The 21,297-nt window shown below is 49.1% G+C and overlaps 1 protein-coding gene across 3 annotated transcripts in view; it reads right to left on the minus strand.

The window, feature by feature from the left end:
* The window catches only part of Gfrl (Glial cell line-derived neurotrophic family receptor-like), a 237,279-nt gene that overhangs the window by 25,264 nt on the left and 190,718 nt on the right, over positions 1-21,297 (minus strand). For all 3 annotated transcript variants that reach the window (XM_076811825.1, XM_076811824.1, XM_076811823.1), the window contains 9 exons: positions 12,114-12,219; positions 11,872-12,024; positions 9,850-9,987; positions 7,761-7,966; positions 6,485-6,760; positions 5,890-5,954; positions 4,296-4,500; positions 3,641-3,786; positions 3,239-3,367 (listed from right to left, as the gene is read on the minus strand). In XM_076811825.1, the coding sequence (XP_076667940.1) occupies positions 3,239-3,367; positions 3,641-3,786; positions 4,296-4,500; positions 5,890-5,954; positions 6,485-6,760; positions 7,761-7,966; positions 9,850-9,987; positions 11,872-12,024; positions 12,114-12,219 (1,424 nt within the window). The remainder of the gene's footprint in view (positions 1-3,238; positions 3,368-3,640; positions 3,787-4,295; positions 4,501-5,889; positions 5,955-6,484; positions 6,761-7,760; positions 7,967-9,849; positions 9,988-11,871; positions 12,025-12,113; positions 12,220-21,297) is intronic.

The following is a 21,297-nucleotide window of genomic DNA, read 5'->3' on the forward strand; positions in this document are numbered from 1 at the left end:
TTACAAAGCGGACCCCGCCACTAGTTATTCCGCGGAAATTGAGAAGACTTTTGCGGTGCACCGATTCCGCGATTGTTTAATCTTCGGCCGCGCCAGTTCGCGCCGCTTCGAACGCCCCTGTCTGCAACGTAACGACTGCCAATTAACGCGATTAACAGTTAAGCTCGCCGCTCGCCGATTTCCCCTTTCACCCTCTCCACGTGAGCGTACATTCACAGTTCTGAGTTTCGTTATACGATCTGAGTCTAAGAGTGCGTCAGGAAATTTAGAAAACATATTCCGTGTACCAAATCTGAGGAGGTGTCGTAAACGTATGTTGATGTACTGTTTGCTTAAGGGGAAACACCACTGTGACAGTCAGAAAAGTAAGCCATTTTTAAGAATTTTTTCCAGGAATAATTTACAGTTTTAATAGAAATTTTTTATTACTTATTATTTTTGTATAGCCTCTTAAGACAGCGTACTAAAGGTAAGTAATAAAAATTTTCTATGATAACTGTAAATTATTCCTGAAAAAAATTCTTAAAAATGGCTTACTTTTCCGGCCGTCACAGTGGTGTCCCCCCTTAACGGGTCAGTCCACTGTAACGGTTTGAAAAATTAAGCTCTCTTTAAAGATTTTTTTCTCCGTAGATACAACATATAATGCAATAAATCTTTTTGGTATTTATTAATCTACTCTTATATTATACAAAAAAAATTAAAAGAATTTTTTTTTAATTTGTTTCAAAACTTTAAACGCGATTATCTCTAAACGACATTTTTTCAATTGGCGCAGGTGATTGCAGAAAAACTATTTGACCAATCAGTCCGAAATGTTTACACGTTATTCAGCACATCAGTGGCTATGGTCGGGACTACGGAAACCTTTAGTAGAATACACTTGTAAATTATGCGACATGCGTTCAGACTCACCCCGTATGGAATCGTTGCAAGTATGCATGGAGATCATTGGACGTGAGCGCACGTTAAACCGAGAAATGCGAATTTCGCGCTCGCTCGCCCGCGTTTCATTCGCGGACGTCACACGCACCGCGAAATTTTTGCGGCCACGCGTATCTTCGCCGGCGATCGGTTCCCGGAATTTTGTTTTCTGCCCCAAACATTCCATCTAACCGTGGTGGGAAATGGACCTCGGCAGGGGTGTGTATCGCAGGAACGGAGGAACAAGGAGCGGCGCTCGAAAGGGGGAGAAAGTGAGGGGCACGATGGAGGGAGTAGATTGTCGAACGAGACAGGGCAGAGCGCGCCAATTCGAATCCACGATCCCTCCATCAAATTGCAAATCGGCCGGCGCTTAATCGCAAATTGGAAATCGCCGCGGGAGCTCGTATGACCGACGCAAAATGTTCGACACCCACTGCCTGCAGCGTGTCCGCTCATCGATACGGAACACGGCGGAGCCTGTGCGAAATGCGCCCGGGCCCAATTGCGAATTTTCGCTGGAAAAACAGAGCGGGTGAAAGGAAACACGGGGTCACGGTAAGATAAGCACGCGTTCAACTGGAATTTTTCCAACGTTTCGATGACAGTCGGTTTCCCGTTCAAAGAAAGGCGGGAATTACTATCAATGCGAAGCTACTGCAAGCTCCAGTGGAGTGGACAGTGGAAGTCGACACTTGCTGCTCGTCATAGTAACCGGACAAACAATACCGTCTTTAATTTAATTCTTCGAAGACGAGCGATCTCGATCTTCGACGGGACAGAGCCGTTGTTTCAAGGGTGGTTCTCGTTGACGCGAGTTCCTCGAAAATTTGATCGGTAGACGCGAGTAATTGCACGTTATTTCGTCCGGGCAATCGGCTTTTATTCAGAATTCAGAGAGCCAGCATTTAGCCAGCCGTTTCAATCCCTCTCGTTCCATGCACGAGAACGAATTAGACGGGGGATTTTCGGTAGCAGAATTTCAGCCCCGCGGTCAGTTAATGTTCGCCCGGCATTTTTACCCCCCGCCGCGAATATACATCCGTGCGTTTATCAATTTTTCATGCATATATTTTTCCCTTCTTTTTTTTTGCGCGCAGCTCGATACGTTATCTGGTACATCGTTATTCGATTCGACGAGTTTATTTACGATTTCCGTGCTCGTTCGTGCTTTTATTTGCTAAACAATTTATCGATTAAAATGCGCCCCACCCTGGCCCGCCGATCGGTTCTATAAGTGCTCCACGCTCCTCGGGAATTCGACGAGATATCCAACCGTGTTTCAATCACGTTCAGTGTTCTCCGATCTGAGTAAATGAAAGCGCGTTACGGGACCCAGAAGTGCGCGTATTATGCTAGCAAAAAGTACCGATAAAATTTTTCGCGGATACCGGCCGGATAAAGTTCCGCGATATGAAACGGAGGAAGTTTCCGTGGACTTCCGTTACGATTTTTGCCGGGGCTGGAAATCAGCGAGTCGCGAAATCTGATACGACGGGCCGGGTCTGGATAAATTTCGGGGAAATTAAGGATGGCGTACGGGGTTAATTAATCGCGATAATCACGATGGAAGGGGCAGCCGTCTGGCTCGTTTCCCCTCGAGGAATCGTTGGGGATGAGGGAAGGCAGGAGGCGGGAGGGCGAAGAGAAATGAAAAGTTCTGCAAAGTTTGATATCGTCCCGCGGATATACTGCACGCACTTCCTGCGCGTGGCATGCACACACGCGCCCGCGTAAACACGCAGCCCTTTTCGCGCGAATCGAATCGACGCTGCACACGCGATCCCTTCGTTTTTCTCCGCCCTTCTTTCTCCCTTTTTTGCATAAAGCCGCGAGGACCCCGATCTTCGACCCACCCCTTTATCCATTAAACTACCAAACAGTCGACGAAATTTTAAATCTGAAATGCGACATTTCCCGTTAGCTACTCGTGCTCGAGATGCTCGTTAAAAACCGCGGACGCTTAGAATTTTAGAGCCCCCGCCCTGCCTCTGCTTATCGATTCCAAGGTCGATAGCGAGAGCTCGCAGATTTGAAGTTAAGAGGGTGAATTCAGAGGCGACCTTAAATTCAAGGATCCAGTTGCCGAGCTACTAGGAACGCCTCCCGGTAAGGGACGAGGGGGTAATTTAATAACGCGTTATGTATCAGGGCGCGACGAGTGTTTAAATAGAGGGGCGGAGTACTGAGAGGTCTAGCTCGATAAAGTTATCAGGGGGGCTGTCGCAACGGCGGGACCAGTTGCCCGGAAAATAAGATCTGAATTGATGCGAATTCATGGGACGAAAGCCGTCGCTATTTGCAATTTACTCACCTTGACGCGCAGAAGGTGCTGCAGACTTTGAGCCTGGCTGCTATTTAGGGGTGGATTGTCAGTCCCGAGACGCGCCACTGCAATCACGTTCTCTCGGGTCGCGTTGTACAGGAACAGCGTGCACACTGTCTGCAAATAAAAAGAAAAGCGGAGCGGTGTATGGCCTGCGCGTCATCCGACGCTATCTGGCATTATTAAGTTTTCGCCCGTCGCGTTCCCTCTGCATCCCGATTTATGTTGCCCTTCGAGCCTTTTCGCTCCACAAGCTCGGGCAGCGTTGACGCAAGCGACAACTTCGGTGTCTATCTAATCCACGAGTCGTGTTCCGCGCGGTTGAACAGCGAGCATCGTTTCCCGAATATCAAACTACGAAAGTAGAATATAAGGGTGATAGTGTTTTACCTGATTGTTAACTTCCTCCCTCATGAAGCTATCAAGGGAAGACACCGCGTCCAGGACCGTGAGATTGTTGTGCTGTCGCAACAGGCTCTCGTCCTTTTCGCTGTATCCCAGGAACATGAAAACTCCGTGCGGTATAGAGTAAGCATCTGCGGGGATAAGCCGAGAAGAAGATGCATGAGCTCAGTGGCGCACTCAGGATTTAATCTTGAGGGGAGCCGAGTCGAGCAGTTGAAAATATTTTTAATGCGATAAAATTCATTAGGTGATTATAAAAATTCATTTAAAAAATCAAACCCAGTTTTCTATTCTTTTTACAAAGCCCTTTCTTTAGAGGTGCCTCGGGCCTCCTCTAGATGCGCTACTGAGCTCCGATATATTCCTGCCCTCGCTATGCCAAAAAGAATAGCTTAAAATTCCCACAGTGCACTCCCGCCGAACTAAAACTTCCACGTTCTGATTAGATTCAAACCCCCAGCGCCCCTGGCGTTTTTTCAATCATCCCCTACATAGGTCGATGTCTAATGGCGGCTTTGTTAAATTGAAAAAAAAAAAGAAAATGTGTCCTCTGGACGGGCGGTTATCGCTGGAATCGCGGGCCATTGAGGCGGCGGCCAGAAATCTAGAAATCTAACGGGCGTTGAGGGGGTATATTCACCGGGTGAAGGCCGCATGCATATGAAACGGCCGCTGTAGCAAAGGCAGGGTCCACGATGCGCCTGATACGCCGGTGCCTCGTGATTGTAGAAGGCAAAGTCCGTCTTGCAGGGCGACGAATCCACGCAGATCGTGTTGCAGATCAGAACTTCGCCCTCGCCGCACTGGCAGAGCTCCGAGCATTCTGGCTCGTCCTCGCGATACAGCTGTTAGGATCAAGCGGGCGGGTGTTAATTCGAGGTCTCAAAGCGGCTCGTTACAGCCTGCGTGTGCGCGCGTGCGTGCATCTGTGCACGCTGGTGCAAACCTTGCCCTCGAAAGGCGTGACAATTTGCATTTAAGTAATTGGCAGTTGGTGACGCTAAGCTGATTTGTATATTTCGTTGGTTTTTGTTAACTGCGGGGCGCAGGTATTGGCCAAAGTCCAGGAAGCGGTTGTGCAGAGGGTTGATGCTTGTCAGAATTGCCGAGGACTCGATGGTTAAAGTACAGATGCCCCTGAACGATTTTAGAAAGAATGTGCGCTCAGCCTGCATTTGCATTTGCCTATTAATGGATGAATAGTGGTAGAGCACGGTAATCTGATTCCAGGGCCATTTTATAAATTAATGTTGTCGACTGGGTATACGCGCACTGAATATTAATTACCGTTGATGCTAATTCTGATATTTTAATGCAAACTAAATAATTTCAACCCGAGGCTATCGATAATTCAGGAACGACTAGTGAAAGTATAACGTATCCTCGTCTCTTGCGTGACAAATATTTTGTCCCGAGTGGTCGATATTTCAAGAACAGGGAAATATCGAACTCCGACTTCTTCAACAGTTTTCTTTTTACGTGTCTCAGAGGGTAAAATCCTCTAAAAGACCGGCCAACCTTTCGCAGTTTCATTTGTCTCTATTTTCACGCTAATTAAAAGCCTCCGTACGTTTCCGTAAGCCGTTTCAAACGAATTCGTCCCTCATCCATTATTTACATTGCATTATTCGCGCAGCAGCGAACACACGGTAATGTAAAACAATATCCAGGGAATATTGTTTGTTGCAAATAAATGTACGAATTGTTTTAACAGCGAACGGACACATTACCATCGAATTACAAACGTGGATCGTTGAAACGCGGGATAGTGACGTAAGAGCAGTTTTAATAACATTACGCGCTGGCGCACGCTCCCTGACTAACATCCATCATCATTTCCATCGCGAAAACAATATAAACTTCGCATTGAAAAGTTGCAAAACAAACATTCCCGACGCAGCAAGAAACGAGTGGCTCGTTACTACGCGTTCCAAGTCGGTGCGCACGCAGAAATCCGCTGAACTGAAAATCCCAGGCTTAATTTGGGAAATGTACTTTTCCAAGATTCGGCATCCAATTCCTCTCCGCGGTCAGTTACTCGTTTCAAAGGACCAACGACTCGCAAAAATTCGGAAAGATTCAAGGACCCTGGCCACAGCCACGCCCTCTGTCTCTCAGAAACCGCGTTTCAAGAATTCTAATCTGCCACGCTTTCATCCCTAATCTTCCTGGACTTTCGCTCGTCCCCGAACCCGGCCACTCGCGAAAATACTTTGCAGATTGTCGCAACTCACCCTCTTGCCTTTGCCCTCCCTTATGTATTGGTGACTTTGCCTCGGCCTTTGAACCACGCAGAAGCCTATAAAGAGACGAACGTTGAGACGCGCCCAACACACGCTCCACGGCAAACTGTTTTCCCCGTCTCCTTTTTCCCATTTCCCTGCCCCCCCCGCCGCCCCTGCGAATCTTTCTCCGGAGCCCGCTTGCACCCACTCTGCTTTGTAACATTCGACACACGGGGCTCCCCGTAGCGGCGAAACGAAAATTCCTTGTGTTTCGGACAGAATCTCTCCGTCCGATTCCTGGGCGCGATCAAAGCCGTTGCATTTTCCATTGGAGGAAATACCGCGTCGCCGCGCACGCACCGCTGTTTTCCCTCGCGAGTCCCCCCCCCCCTTCGGGCCATTTTCTCCAATACCCTTTCAATTCATATAATAGCTTCGATTCTCCACTCTTTGGCTCCTCGAGCGAATCGGTAAGGGTGGTATCGCGCGATTCTGGACTCTATGGATCTGAGAATTAACCACCGATCCTTTCGCGAACGAGAGAGAGGAGAATCCTGCCGAAGGATCGGGGCAATAAAATTTGGGGGGATAGAAAAGTACTCACGAGGTGGTGTGGTGGTCGTGGTCGTGGTGCTGGGCGTGGTGCTCATGGTGGTAGTGGTGGTAGTAGTGGTGGTAGTGGTTGTGATTTCCCAAGTTTCCGTGGGTTCGGTGGTCGGCCACCTCGTCACTTCTGGTATTTGATTATCTTCCACTTGTTCGACCACTGTGACCGTCGTCGTGCTAACTGGCGACTTGGTCGTCGACGAGGCGGCCGTCGTTGTGGTCCTCGGGTAATGATGGTGTTTCCTGCGTGCGTGGTAGCTCTTCTGAGACTCGACTGTAACAATCGGCAGCTCCGTCTTTGGTACCATCCATGGACGCTCGGGATCATTGAAATTCAGTTCCCTTTTACCGCTGGGACTGGAGATAATCGAGGCCCAACTTTCTATCAATTGGCAGCAAACAGAGTTGCCCGATTTCTGTTAAGGATCGGGAACGAGCGCGCTCCGAGTCCCTCGACTTACCGAAAGAGCAATGAAAAGTCCTCGACTCGGAGGATCGCTTAATCGCTGGAATCGGAGTCGCCTCGGACCATGGAGATCGTTTCTCGTTGCGACGAAACGCGCCATTAAATAAATTCGAGCGGCAACTGGCGTTAATTTGCATCGATCACGTTTATCGGAGGAGCGAAAGGAGGACGCGAAGCTCCGCCGCTCGACCTACATTCCTATCAGCGATCGACCAAAGACGATCGAGCCGCTCGACGCAGTTAGCACAGCGAGCGCGATGCACTTGCCGAGCCAGCGGCAAGTGCAATTTCTTCATATCTAAATGACTTATCTGTCCGTTGAATGCGGGGCTGCCGCCGAGCTTTGTAACTCGGCTCGCGGAACAGATGTAAGATCGATAAAAGCACCGTGTCGTGCCGTGTCGTGTCGCTCGCTCCTTCATTCTTCCCGCCGTTGTAATTGCAACTCTCCACGGTTGCACAGACCACGATTCTAACGAAGCGCAGGGATCGTCTATTGATCGCCGCGGGCGAGCCGCAGTTATCGTTTGTACACAAGGCGTTAATTACCCAAAGGATCGCACACAAGCGACCGAACAGCTCCGCGTAACGAAACTAACGACTGCTCAACGGCCTGTAGAATCTAAGAGCTTGCGCAAATATTCCACGGAGGTGTACGAAAATTGCACGGCAATCGAGTCGCGCGGTAATAGCGCGAAACCCGCTGGCCGTTCATTCAGCGCGTTACCTCCCGATAATGATTATTCAGGAAGACCACGCGGTGCGTTCGCCAAGGTAGAATTACAAAATAAAAGCGTTGTTCACTTACCTACGCAAGGATTCACCCAGAGAAGCCTCTGCCAGCCGAGGCAGTCGTAGAGTTGCGTGATTTCGGTGCCTATGCAGGCGCAGTTGGATCGCAGCTCGGTGCCAAGGATTCCCAGCATCGCCTTTCTGCAGTCAGAAGTTGGGCCGGCACACTTCTTCGTCACACTGTCCATGGCGCAGCTCTGCTCGTAGTACTCCAGCTTCATTCTGCGTGTGACAAGTACCGCGAGAATCACACCATTGACACTGGATAGTTACGAATTGATCGACTGGGATTGAGGTTTCCAGAGGCAACCGATAGCGTCGAAAGTTTACAAGAGACTGACCCTGGAAAGTCGCCCTTCCCCATCCCAGGAAAGTCAGAATGGTTTGATTGGATGATTGATCGTTGTGGGAACCACGATGTCACGCGTAGGTTGGTGGGGAATTCTTATCTGGCTCCGTCGTTTACGTGGTCGCGTATTACATATTCTACTGCAAAAACATTACTTTGCGGATGGTGTATCGTAAACGGGGGGAACGTTGGTAGTTACTTAATATGCATTAAAGAAGGAACAGGGCAAAAATGTTATGCATTTCCACACTTTTAGTTCAATCGCAAACGATGCGACGTTGTAATAGGATAGGGGAGACCGGGGCTAAAAGTTCCGGGGGTAAGTTGTTCCGACGACTCTATCTTCAAAATAAAAAAGAGCGTTGTACACTAAATTATTTTTTCCGTGTGAGTTGATCACGCCACTCTGTCGCCCACTTTAATAGCGTCCGCGACAGCGAATCGTGTGGTTCTAAGCAAGGACCTATTAGTCGCGTACCAGATAAGTAAAAAATTTTCTATCATTATTTTTCTAACGTAACAGAAGACGTAAAATCCCTACCCATCCCATCCCCTACTTCACAGTAAATTTCCCTGTGAAATTTCGAAGCTGCGAGCATCACCACGCCCAGCGTGGCATAAAATCAGGCATAAATTCACGAATAAATTATTCCATCGGCAAAAAATTGAACAAGGGATCGGTCCATTGGGGTGGACGTCGAAGAAACGAGCGCCGGTGGATAGTTTCGGGGCCGTGCCGAAAATTCCCGGGGATTAGGGATGAATTCGCTCCGCGGGCCGATAATAAATCAATTAAAATGCCGCGGCGGTGCGACTGGACGCCGCACGCGTATTCTAATTTAATCGTCGCGCCACCCTTCGCCGGATCGATATCATTAAATCGATACAGAGCGGAAATTTTCATTTTAATAAACGCGCGCCGGCGAATTTCCAATCGGCTGGACGCGTCGCGCGTCCAATTTCTTCTCAATCCATCGGATCGCGCCCGGATCGCCCCCACCCCGACCCCGATTTTAATTAGATCCCGTTAATCGACTCGCGATAAATAGATTCCGCTTTTTCAGCCGCCCCTTCTGCGCCGCTCGCGAACCTCAAAGCCCCTCCATTAAAACGCGCCGAGCCTTTCGCTTTCGTAATTTCGCCTCGGCGAAACGGAACGTCTTTTTCTTAGCAATAAAGTGTTTCATTACGAGCGGAGACTGGATCAAGCCACGTCCCGTTGACTCGCAATTTAACTTTCAAATTGAAAGTGTACCCCCGCCTGGGGTCCGCAGAAGGAGGAAAAAAAAAGAAAAGGAAAGAAGGGAAAGATTGGTGGCGTTTAATCAAAGGTCCGGTTTATCCAGGCTAGCGATACAATCTCGCGATAAGCGCCCGCCATTGTTCCCAGCGTCGTTGATTAATATTTGCGATCTTAATACCGCGGTCGATTAATCGCGCGGCTTCCGGCTGCCGTTAAATCGTTGATCGTGAAACGGACCATTTAACGGAGGAGAGTTCACTTTGATGGACGATCTATCGAGCAGAGTGAGAGAAGATGAGAGCACGGAAATATCGCGAATTGGTAGCTTCGAGCGTAGCTGATGCACGAAAAAAAAAAGTGGTCAAAGGGTATCCCAACGTTGCTTCCAGTCCCCGGTGCAACTTCATAAGTGCAGGAAACGTGAGGGAGAAAGGGGGAACGATATTAAACACCCGCAGGGTGTTTAATGAATACTAAACAATCCATTTGAATATTTCGGCTTTCGCAACGTACCTGCAATCCCTGTTCTCCTTGCAGGCTTCAGCCAGGCTGTGGCAGGTCGGCAATTCCGCCCCCTCGATCCTCTGTGCACACGCCGGATGCATTTTCTCCTGCGCCACTATGCACTCGTCCTTCTTGCCGTCCGTCTTCCTGCGAAACGAGACCGCACGCCGCGCGTTCAGTTCATTCCGATGAAATTTCCAGCTGTCACGGATCGATGATTAAAATACCAACGAGCCTGGGAGAATTCTCCCGGATCGATTCGTCACTGGGGAGAGGTTTCAGGAACAAAGAAAAGACGCAGCGATTTACCGCATCAGGGAGCAGCGGGCTGAAGTCGAGCGGGAGTAACAGACTGCTTCCACCCCCCACCCCCCACCCCCCGAGGGCTCCGTGGAGCTTCAAGGGAGGAATTTCCCAAGCAGACAGGCATCGCGAGGTCGGTATTGCTCAACGAGCATTAAACGAGCCCGCTACGTATTTTATTCGGCCGCGAGACTTTTCGTTTCCGTCGTTCGACCCCCGTTTTCCTGCACGTTACCCCCCCCGCTACCACCCACGGTTTCCGTCCTCTCTGCCGTGGTTTCCTCGGGCACCGGCAAGACCCTTGGAGCGGTAATAGGTACTCAACGTCGCTTTCTTTGACTATCTTTCGGGGCGAGGAGGGGGTGCAGGATTTCTTTAATCTTCTCGGGACGCGTTCCATTATCCAACGATTCAGCGAATCTCGGGGTGGTTCGACGACTGACCTTTTCTGATATTAATAAATTCAGGGAGGGCACCGATCCCGGCAGCGGGACAAAGGGAACGCTTGCTGGGACAACGGGCCGCACCGGGGTGGGAAAAAATGGGCGAGGCGGATAAAAAGTTTCCGCATTGTTTCGCGGGCAAAAGCCACTTAAAAAGTTAAAGGAGCTTCCTTCGGAAAGGAGCCTCTGCTCCGCGGCCTGCCCGGCGCGAAGGGATTAGAGATGCAGAACTTAAGGCATTTCAGAGGGACGGCCACCCTTTGTCCGAGAGATCCTCCCTGACCCTCTCCCTTTGTCCCTCTGTCTCACTTTCGCCCGGTGTTTAGTCAGGATTACGGCCAGAACGCACAAAGACGAGTGGCTTTAATTGAGTCGGCCGAAAACCTACGCCGAGACTGTTTAAATAACCAACCGAACCTCCGCTCGGCTTCCGCGTTCTTCTTCGTTAGACGGGCCATTCCGCGGTTGGCATTTTAGAGTTTGATAAACCTCGAGACTCTCGATTGTCGAAATTTTTAAGAATCCTCTACTCTTACAAGCAGGAGTTGGTTAATTTTATTTATCGCCGCGAGCACGTGGTAAATATTTCCTATGTGTAATCTGTGGCAGCTTGAGTTTAGTTATTCGACTTTGAATGTACTTACTGACCTTAAATCCTTTATTTATGTTACTTAGTTATGATGTTCTTATGCCGAAGGACTGTTTACTACCAATTCCATGAAATGAAATGCAAAATTTAAAAGCTCGAATCTTTGCTTTTTGAACTCGTGCCGCGACACTGTGCGTCGCTCACGATTACGAAATATCTTCGACAGCCGCGGTTACTTGATTCTTCGATAACCAAATGCGAAATAATTTAGCGGGCGAATTTATCTTGCGGGCTCGAATATCGCGAGTTAACTGTTCCGATAATTAATTCGATGCTGATGCGAATAGAAGCAAGGAAGCTCCTTCATCGCTAGGCTCATCATAACCGTATGAAACACGATCTTCGTAGATCGAATGCCTGGTTGCGTTCTACCATTTGTATCGCAAAAAATAAAGAACTCGATTCGCACAGAGGTCCATAGAAATCCGTGTACTCTTTTTCGTTGGATAGATATTCATTTCGCGAATTTTGCCGGGCCATTTTTTCCTGCTAGGTCACGAGCGGAAAATCGCTTTTCGCGCAGCTGGCGCGTTACGAATTTATAGAATGTTTGTCGTGTTGCCGAATTCGCGGTTTCCCAGGAAATTTCTGCCACCTGGACGATTTTGAAGCCCGCCCTTATCCGCGACCACTCACCTGCACAGACAGAACGCGATCTCCACTGAGTGCGTGTGGTTCGCGGTCTTGTAGAAGCTCTGCAGCGCCTCCATGCACTCGTTCCTCGCGCAGCTCGCCGAATCGCAGTGATTCAGGACCGGCTCCAGGAGGACCTTGCACTTGGGGTCGTTTCTGTAACGAGAAACGGCCAGGTTTTGTGAGACAGCTGCGGGAGGGGAAAGAGGGGGCGAGGGGTGGAGAAAAAAAGGTTTTCGACTCACTTGCACGCGGTGTAAGCGTGATGACACGTGCTGGAGAGCACGACCTTCACCGGCTGCTGCATTTTGTCCGGGTCTGACGCTGCAGACGGCAATACTACTGACGTTTCTGCGCAGAAATGCAACGCGAGCGGTTTGCTTAGTGTTTCCCGGCTTCCGTGCTTCCCGAGTCTGAATTACTGTTCCACCACCGATCGATATGTATTTTTATAGATAAGAAGGAGGCGATAAACCAGCGTGGAGAATTCTTCGTCGGTTTTTTACAATCAAATTCCGAATCAAACCTAGACAACCGACTCTCGCAACTCTATCGGTTACTAACTGCAAGGGCAGACTTTTCCATTACTTTCATTGGGTTAGGAACGTAAAGATCAAGCAAGCACGCGTTGCAAAGCAGGTTACAAATCTGCCGGGCCCGTCGAGCGACTGGATAATCGCTTAGACCCCTGGCCGGTCGTAATTCTTGTTTCTCGTTTTAAAAGAAACGAGCGTCAACGCGCGCCCCTGCCTCCCAGGGAGCGAGATCGCTATCGCAACGAAGTCAAACACGTCCGAGTAAAATGCAGGCATACACGCGGCGGTTGTTTGCACTGCCGAGCAGGACCCAGTTTTCTAGCCGTTGAGTGGAAACAAATGATGAGTCGTTCGGTGACCGAGTGGCCTGGCTGGGAACAACGACCCTCAACGACGAATCTTGAATATTTATCGGCCGATATCTATACCGCCGCGGTGTGGTCGCCACTTAAAAACAATCGCCGAGAATAATTGTTTATTTATGCAGATCGATCGAGCGCTGGTTCGCCGCGGAGGCGATGCTGGAATTTAAGGGGCTCGGGTGGCGCCCGTTAAAGGAATGAGACCGCGGAAAACAGCGAAGACGGAGGGAAATTGAAATCTCCTCTTGGACTGGGGTCGTTTACGCGCGAGCACTGTTTCCTTTTTATCGCTCGCTGCGCATCGATGGAACCAGCGGACTAGAACTTTGTAAATTCCTAATAAAGGAAGACGAAAGAGAAAAGAGCTCGCGGTACAGTTGCCTGCGCGGAGAGGAAGAGCGAGGTAGAACTGCCGGGATCGTTAACGGGGCGATCAATTAGTGAATTAAGTTGACGGCGAATCGATCGAACGTGACGAAAAGAGGGAATCGTAATTCCTATACTGAATATTCATCGGCGGGGGGTTCCGGCGGGGCGAGAAAGAAAAGAAGTGCGTATTTACATAAGCGCGTCCGGGGCCAGCGTTTTAAACAGACTTGGCGACAACTTTAAATAAACTTCCGCATTAAGCGGCTGGAATAAATGTATAAGGTTAATGCAAGAATTATGCAACCGCGGGCTGAAGCTGCGAAATCTTGGCGAGTTCTGTATTAATTGTCGCGATGAATTGCATCGGAGGCGCGGATGCAAATCAACTTCCAACGGGGCAAACCATCGGACGTGTTCATTCATGTACGTTTATTTACAAGGGAGATATCCCAACTATCGATCAACTGCACTTTGCGCAAATAACACGGGCGTCTCAGTGGCGGTTCAATTAGCAATAAACATTCGATGCTCGACTATTATTCAAACCCCAGAGGAAGCCCATCCGTGGCCAAGGGAAAGGAGTTGAAAGGGGTTGAAACGAGCCGCGGGGTGGGATCTACCCGATGACGAATGTTTGGGATCGGTAACCACCCACCCTCCTTCGATTGATGGAGTCTGTAGCGAGGGTTAACGACCCCAGGACTCGGAGAACCCTTCTAAATATCGGTGGAACCATCTTCGCGTCGGTGCGGACGGAAAAATTGGCGGTAACGGGTGGTGAGAGGGGAGCAGCCCGCCAGGATGACTAGCTATAAGTCGGCCGTCACGAAGAGCGGGCCTCCCACGCACTTTATTAAGACAAACGAACCTTCGACATCCTTCCCTTCCATTCTTCGACCCCCTTAATTGTCGCTCTCGGGATCTTCGACGGGTAGGGTGCTTTGTCTTTGACCTTGGGGGTCGTCTTTTAGCTGGTTAAGTCTGCTCGAGGAAGCGAAGGAGCTTTTCCCACCCTCGTGCTAAGAATTCGTCGATCAGACCTCGAGATCATCCCTCCCACGCTTGCGTTCCATTTCCCTTTCGAATGCATCTTCACTTGTCTGATTAATTAATTTCGAAAGCGAAAAGGGAGAAGATTGCGAAAGGCTCGTCTTGGAATTTGCAAGCCTCTGGATCCTTGAAACTCGAGCCCACCCTTTCAAGTGTTTCTTCAACATCTCGAAAATTAATGGAACATTCGAGCTAACAGCGTCTCGGAAATTGCGGCGCAAGTTTTAATAATTACGATGCATCGACAAGTTCTACGGCTTCTTTCGTAACTTCCCGAGTAAGCGGGAGCACACACTATAAGTGAACGAAACTACGACAGGTTCTTCCTGAAAAGTTCTCCAGTGTACCGGCACGAACATCGAGAGATGAATGCAGAAACGCGCGGCAAGAAGCAGATAATTAAATTCTGAAGATTTTTCAATAAAAAATCGAAGCAGGGGGCACTTCAACCCCCCGGCGGGAAAACATGGAACTTTTAACGAGCGAGTGATTCCGCCAAGAGGGCGAACGCGAGTTATCGGGTCGTAAAACTTCGCTTCACTTTTACTATCGATACTCTCGACACACCGCTCGAGGAACAGGCAGTACAATGGGTTGAAGGAAATGGCACCGTTGCATTAAATACCCGATCCTCGCAAACTCGTCGACTTGTTCCCGCGACGAGTCGCTTTAACTTGCAGCCCCGAGCGTTTGAATAAGTCGCTCGACGAACTGGAAGCGGTTTCGAAACTGTTGTTAAAGGAACTTCCAGGGAAGAGTAGGCGCGAAGAAATCGTGGACTCAATTTGGAGCAGTTCGAGGGGCCGGGAGAAGAATGCGGAATCCTGGATGAGTGGGCCCGAATAAAAATTCATCGTTCGAGAGTGTCGTAAAAAAAGTTGCTTTACAGTTGCACGGGGAAATCGTGGACGGGAGGTGGAATCAGGAGATCGCCGATTCCTTGACACGTTTTCCAGTCCCGCGCCACGACGCCCCTCGAGATCCTAAGGGCAATATCGCGCTAATTTACGATCGCACGGATTTCGAATAAAAGTTCCCCGAACACATCCAGGCCAATAAGAGTATATGGAGCATCGGGAATTCCTCTGGAGGCAAGGTCGCGTATAAATTCATTCGAGATGCCCGGCAGTGGAGAGGGGGGAGGCTCCCTCTCGAGAGGTGAACTCGCTCTATTGATATTCCCGGAGTTTTGGAAGGGGTGGCTCGCGTTATGAGGGAAGTACGTACAACCCGGCTGACCTTGAGTCTACGACACCGATCATCCACCCCAAAATAAAGTCGTCTCTTGTAGGTGGTTGGAACTTACGACACTTTCGAGGGTCTGCCGATGCTCGTCTATCGAGAAACAGGGATGCTTTTGATTGCCGTGGTTTTGCCGAGGCCCCTCCGAGGGGCGGAAGTTTTTATTCTTCCTCCTTTATCGCTGTTCTCGCGTTGGTTTAATGCTAGGGGTCACTGGGAAACGGTTTAATGACATAAGGTGAATGTCCCAATTTCTGCTCATTTAAGAGGTTACTCGTCGGAAGGTGTAAAAAATTTGTTTGCGATCAAAATTTGCAGAGTAATTGATTAATTCTTTAATAATAAATCAACCAGTCGAAAACTATTTAAGAAAGATATTTCAAGATGTTTAACTACTAGTAATTTGTAATTAAATGCAATGCTTCAAATGTCCGTATTTCTGCTCACGAAAAATAGCGATGTACGTATTTCTACTCACCATTTGTACCAATTTCTGCTCACATAATATGTTACCTTTTCAGGCTAAAATAAGTTACATCTTTTATGGAGATTTTTTATAACGCAACAGTAAAGCATAAAATAATGATAAACAAAAAATAAATTGCCTTTGAATAGAAATAGAGGTTACAGCATATATTGAAATGTGAGGCTAAAATTTTGGTGAGTAGAAATGCGGACACGACGGTGATTCACTTGATCCTAAAGCTAATCACCTGTTTTCTACTTAAAATAATCAAAAATAGTAAAAACTCTAAATCCAGAGCACAATACGGTATCTGTTTTTGTTATTAAATAAGAACTTTTACTGCAAAAACTAATCTCTGCCCAATTACCGAATACTAATAGTGACCCTGTTCCTTACCACAACCAGCTAAAACACGGTCGAAAAATCATGAGTCTTTCATTTCAAAAGTTTTTCGTTGCTTATGCTGCACTTTGATTAGCCCCAAGCTCGTGCAACATTCGCGTAAATGTTCAAATAATTTAGAATTATTTTGATGTAACTACAGTACAAACGCGACGCTTATAATAATAAGAAAAATACGAAATGAGCAGAAATTGGGACATTCACCTTAGAACGTCTGGCGACTACTTACTGTAATGAACATCCACTCTTTGCCGGATTACACCGCTATAAAAGCAGCATTCCGTAAATACATTTCTGCCAGATCACCCAGGTACCGCAAACGTTTCTACCTCGAACTCCCCCCCCCCCCCCTGTTCCGTTATCCTTCCAATCAGGATCGTTATGACCTGACAAAAATTGATGATCGAAGGAAGCTTGCCAAGTTTGTCGTGTTCGCCGGGCGACGTGGCGCCGAGGACTCTAACGCGCGAGATATGTTGAAGGGCGAGGAAGCGTAGGCCGAGATAGGATCCCCCAGCCGCGGGAATATCAATCGTAGGAGTTAGGGGTACGCGGGTTGGGCGGCGCCCTGACTCGATCGCAGACAGATTCCTCGAGTTGGCCGGAGAAACACGGCCAATTCGAACTGGCGGTAATTGGAACTGGTGTCCGTCTGGCTCCTCGAGATCGATGCCACCGTGCCCGCCCTCTCCTATCAGGATATACCCGGGCCGAGGCAGCCCCCGAACCTTTCCTGTGACGCAGGTGCACGGACGTAGAAACTCGACGGGGCTCGTTAGACTCGCGAATGAAGGGAATCGTTCCCTATCACGGATAAAAAACGACCGCGTCCAACCGAGGATCTTTCATCATCGATTTGAGACCAGCCGACACGGTTCGAATATCGAGGGAAGCAGTTTTAGAAATCATTGAGAAAACGTAATGTCGCACGGAAACGTAGCAAGTTTATTGGTAGGGTTGTTTGCGATATGGCACGGCTGTATGAAAGCTTATCTAAGGCTGGGGATTGAAAATAAAATTAACGCGATTTTACTACTTTCGTGCAAGTGTAATTAGTACCCTTCCACGAATTAACTGTGCTTATTTAGTTAACGGGTTAGGGTGGTCGTGGATGCAGAGGATGTCAAAATTGAAGGGAGTTCTACCGAGTGAGCGATTTTTCCAGCCCACCGGCGAATTATCGGCAGAATTCTCCGTGACAAAGGTCGATCGATCCTTCGGCCCGGTAATTGTATATCCTGCGGTTCGCTTGAACATCTATTTGCGCTCGCGAGATTGCAATGGATATTCTGCGTTAGCCGACCAATTAGCGTGCCGCTAATAGACGGGGAAAATAGCGGGGAAAATGGCGCCCGGGTGGGAGCAGCGAAAAAACGTCAAAACGGTCGCGGCGACTCGGTAAGTTTGCGATTGTAATCGTGTTTCGTATGTTTGAAGTTAATTGGATAATTAAGCAATCACTCGCCGCAATTACCGACTGCGGGCCAACGGGAGGACCGGGGCGACGTGAGGGGGCTGGGACAAATTTCCAGCCGAGCAAAAATGTCGGCTGGAATTTATGACGACCGAAGCGCTTTGTGCATTTGCGATCGATTCCGCTAATCGATCGATGCGACACCGACGGGCACGGGCAAACACGCGACGAATAGAACATAAACTCTTCCCCAGTGACGGCGAAAAAATTATTTGACTGCAATTTTAACGCCCCGCGCTCTCTCTCTCTCTCTCTCTCTCTCGCGTGCACGTTTCGCGAGATCCCAGCCCGCACGCTATCAAATTGTTCGGGGGAATAACATCCGCGCCAAAAATTGAGAGCAAAGGTCGCCATGCACGACCTGCTGTACCCTCGATTTTTCTGAGACTCGCAGACGTTTAGGTTGTGCGGAGGAAATGAGAAAAAGAGATGCACGCGATGCAACGAATTAGGGTACGTTTATGTTGGAGCTGCGATAAACAATCAGAGCGACGATAAGAGCGAGATGACTATATAGAAGGCCAACGATAAATGCGTCGAGAAAGAAATATTTCTCTTTCTTCGCTATCATCGCAGCTCCATCATAAACGTACCCTTAGCAGGAGCGTCAAAGCGACTATTACGCAAATGTGGGAAATGGGGGATGGATATCCTGTGTGAAGGGAGAAAGTGATTTTTTGGGGGTGTCGAACGAAAATAGAGGAATTGAGAAGAAGAAAGTCGCGGAGACCACCCTGTTGAGAGCCTGTGCACTTTGAATTTTGCGTCTAGCCTTGAATACCAGTGATATAGGTCAAGCATTTCGGAGCCTCTTACAGAAACTCGTACGTTCCAAGCGCGAGTGAAGTGGGTATCTCAAATGCAGTTTGATTTCCTTGGATGTGACTCATCGAGCAAATCTGATTTTCTTTAAATCCTTATAACTTGTCATTTGCCTAATGAAGCTTTGATAAAAGTCTCCACTTTTTTCTTCTCCTATACCCTTCTTACCCAATTAATTTCAGCAGGAACGCGAACTATCGTTATTATCGCGCAACCAGTGCGGGGATCTTTAAAGAGTGCCTGCTCTCAACCCACCTTCCGTTAATTGAATGATACAGCAAGCGTTCGGCGGTGGGAAGACGCGCGTCTGCAGTGAAGCAAACGTCGAATCCCACTGAAAACGTGAAAAGCGGCGGGACGAGCGATCGCCGTTCCAAACAGTGGCACTCGGAGATTCGGATCGTTTAACAGCCGCCAGTTGCAACGAGACCACGCGTCCGCTGAAATTGCCACGCTGCTAATCGACCAGATCGCTGGGACGGAGGCAAAGAAGACGTAGGCGTGCTAATTGCCGCGAGCTGACTCGAACTCCGCGCCCTTTAAAACGAGAACGAACTGGAAATACCGACGGCGACAGAGACCGGTGGCCACGCGTACCGCGTTTCCGACTCTATCGAGCCAGCGTATCTTTAAATTGTTTCCTTGTTAATGAGCCCGCGTTTAATTGCGAGCCACTGGATTATTCTTTCGCTGGGGCACGCGATAGCCGCGGCATTTTATGCACCGACACGTTCCACGCCTGTTTGCATCTTTCCGCGGCAGCTCTGTACCGCCGATAGGTCACGGTTACAAGATAAACTCTCTGAGTGGGACAACCTTTTCAGTAATCCTTAAATACCTCATATTCACCGCGTCAGGCCGCTTTGATCCCTCTCGTTCCTCCATGCTGGCCGAAATCAATTATACCTACTTATCGGAAAGTAGCTTACATATTACTAAAGTTACCTTCACAACCCACAAGTAGTACAGCTGACATATAAGTAAACAATCTCGATCTACGAAGATACATCCCGAGTGTCGCCCAGACGCGGGGTTGGTACGCGATCGCGCCCGCAGTGTCCAGGTTCCCGCGGGAAGGGGAGAAATGTGGAGCAGACGTCCGCGGTTGGATTTTAACTTTGTATGTACATATATCCGAAATCGATAGGGGTGCACTTTTGACGAGCACACTCGAACGTGCTCGCAGGTGCATCTAGGTGGGCGCATGCCCGGACCTAGATGCACGTACCGGTGTGAGTTATAATTACGGTGACCCGTTTGTTTAACTCCGCCGATAACGAGCAACGATTTTGCGCCCACCCTCTCCCCTTCAATCCCCCTCCCTCCTCCCTCTCCCTCTTACCAGGGACCAGGGAACAGCCGCAGAAAAAATGTACGGAACCGTTTCACCCCCGTCGATATATCGAGCGGCAAATTCCGAAGTGCGACCGCGTTCAGCCGAAGTAATTAGCGCGACGCGGATCAGCCGGCTGTACGCCAGCTAATTAGGATAATAATCGACGACCTCCGCGAGGCGAGAGGCTGGTTATTGTCACGGATATCGGTGTCATCGTTGGGAGCACCGCGACACGTTCAACAATTGGATATCGGGGCTGGAATTGTTTCCCTTAAATGTGACGTTAAGCGTCAGTGTTTTTTTTTCTTCAGAGTATTTACAGGGGGTGTCTCGAAGAACGAGATGATGGATGGGGAGTAGCTTTTATTTTGGTGTCTCTCGAAGATTCGGGCTCAGAATCATTTCAGTTCCAGCGCGAATTTCGACGACATCTTTAGCTTTTAGGGTAGAGGAGAGGGAAGCGAAGGTATCGATCGAATTTTTCGAGTCGAGTCGCGCGTTCGCGTCCCACGTTCAAGATCCTTCGTCGTCCGAGGGAGCGCGAGCTTCCGGTCCCGGCAGGCCGCTCCACCGAAATTGAATATATGAATGCGAAATTTGCAGCGCGTCCAGGCCCCGTCGAGAGTTCGACTTTCGAGCTGTGGAAAATAGCGACTCGTTAGGTTAGCCCACGGAGGAGGGCGTAAATAGGCGGTCGAACAAATTTTAATTAGAAGCGCGACAAGTGGCGGGAAATGGGCGTTTGTTCGCCAACGAAGGTGAAAGCGGTCTTGATTACATCTTCGCTGCGAATCCCTGATGGAGTCCGCGTTCACGAAGAGACCGAGGCGAACAAACAATCGGAGCAATTGGAAATTCGACGGTAACGCCTAGACACGCGTGCGGCTGGCCTTGCTACTATATAATTGTCAAGCTTCCGAAAATCACGCTTCTTTCTTTTCAGAAATGGTAGCGCGGCATCAGCGTTTACCTCGATGGCCTGGATCCTCGAGTTTATTGAATGAAGTCAGAATTGGACAAGTGTCCATTGGGATTTGCCGAGACAAAGTTGCACTTAGAGCGAAGATCCTTCTCGACCCACATCGCAGCAGCATCCTCGGTCGGGAAAATCGGTCATCCGGCTTTCTTCGGAACGGTTCGCCGGGTACCGGGACACACGATCGGTTCGCGGTGCTCGGCGAACCGTAGGAATCCGTTTTGCTCGAATCAATCACCCGACGGAACATCGATACGCGGGTAATCGCTGGATTAAAGGATAACCAAGGATAATTACTCGGCCGCCCGATCCGGATGCAATCAATTCTCGATGCGTTATAGTTCGCACCGCCGCGCCGCACCGGGTCCTTCGCCTTCCTGCCCAACCGCATCCG

The sequence above is a fragment of the Andrena cerasifolii genome, chromosome 5, assembly GCF_050908995.1.
Source record: "Andrena cerasifolii isolate SP2316 chromosome 5, iyAndCera1_principal, whole genome shotgun sequence".
Lineage (NCBI taxonomy): Eukaryota > Metazoa > Arthropoda > Insecta > Hymenoptera > Andrenidae > Andrena > Andrena cerasifolii.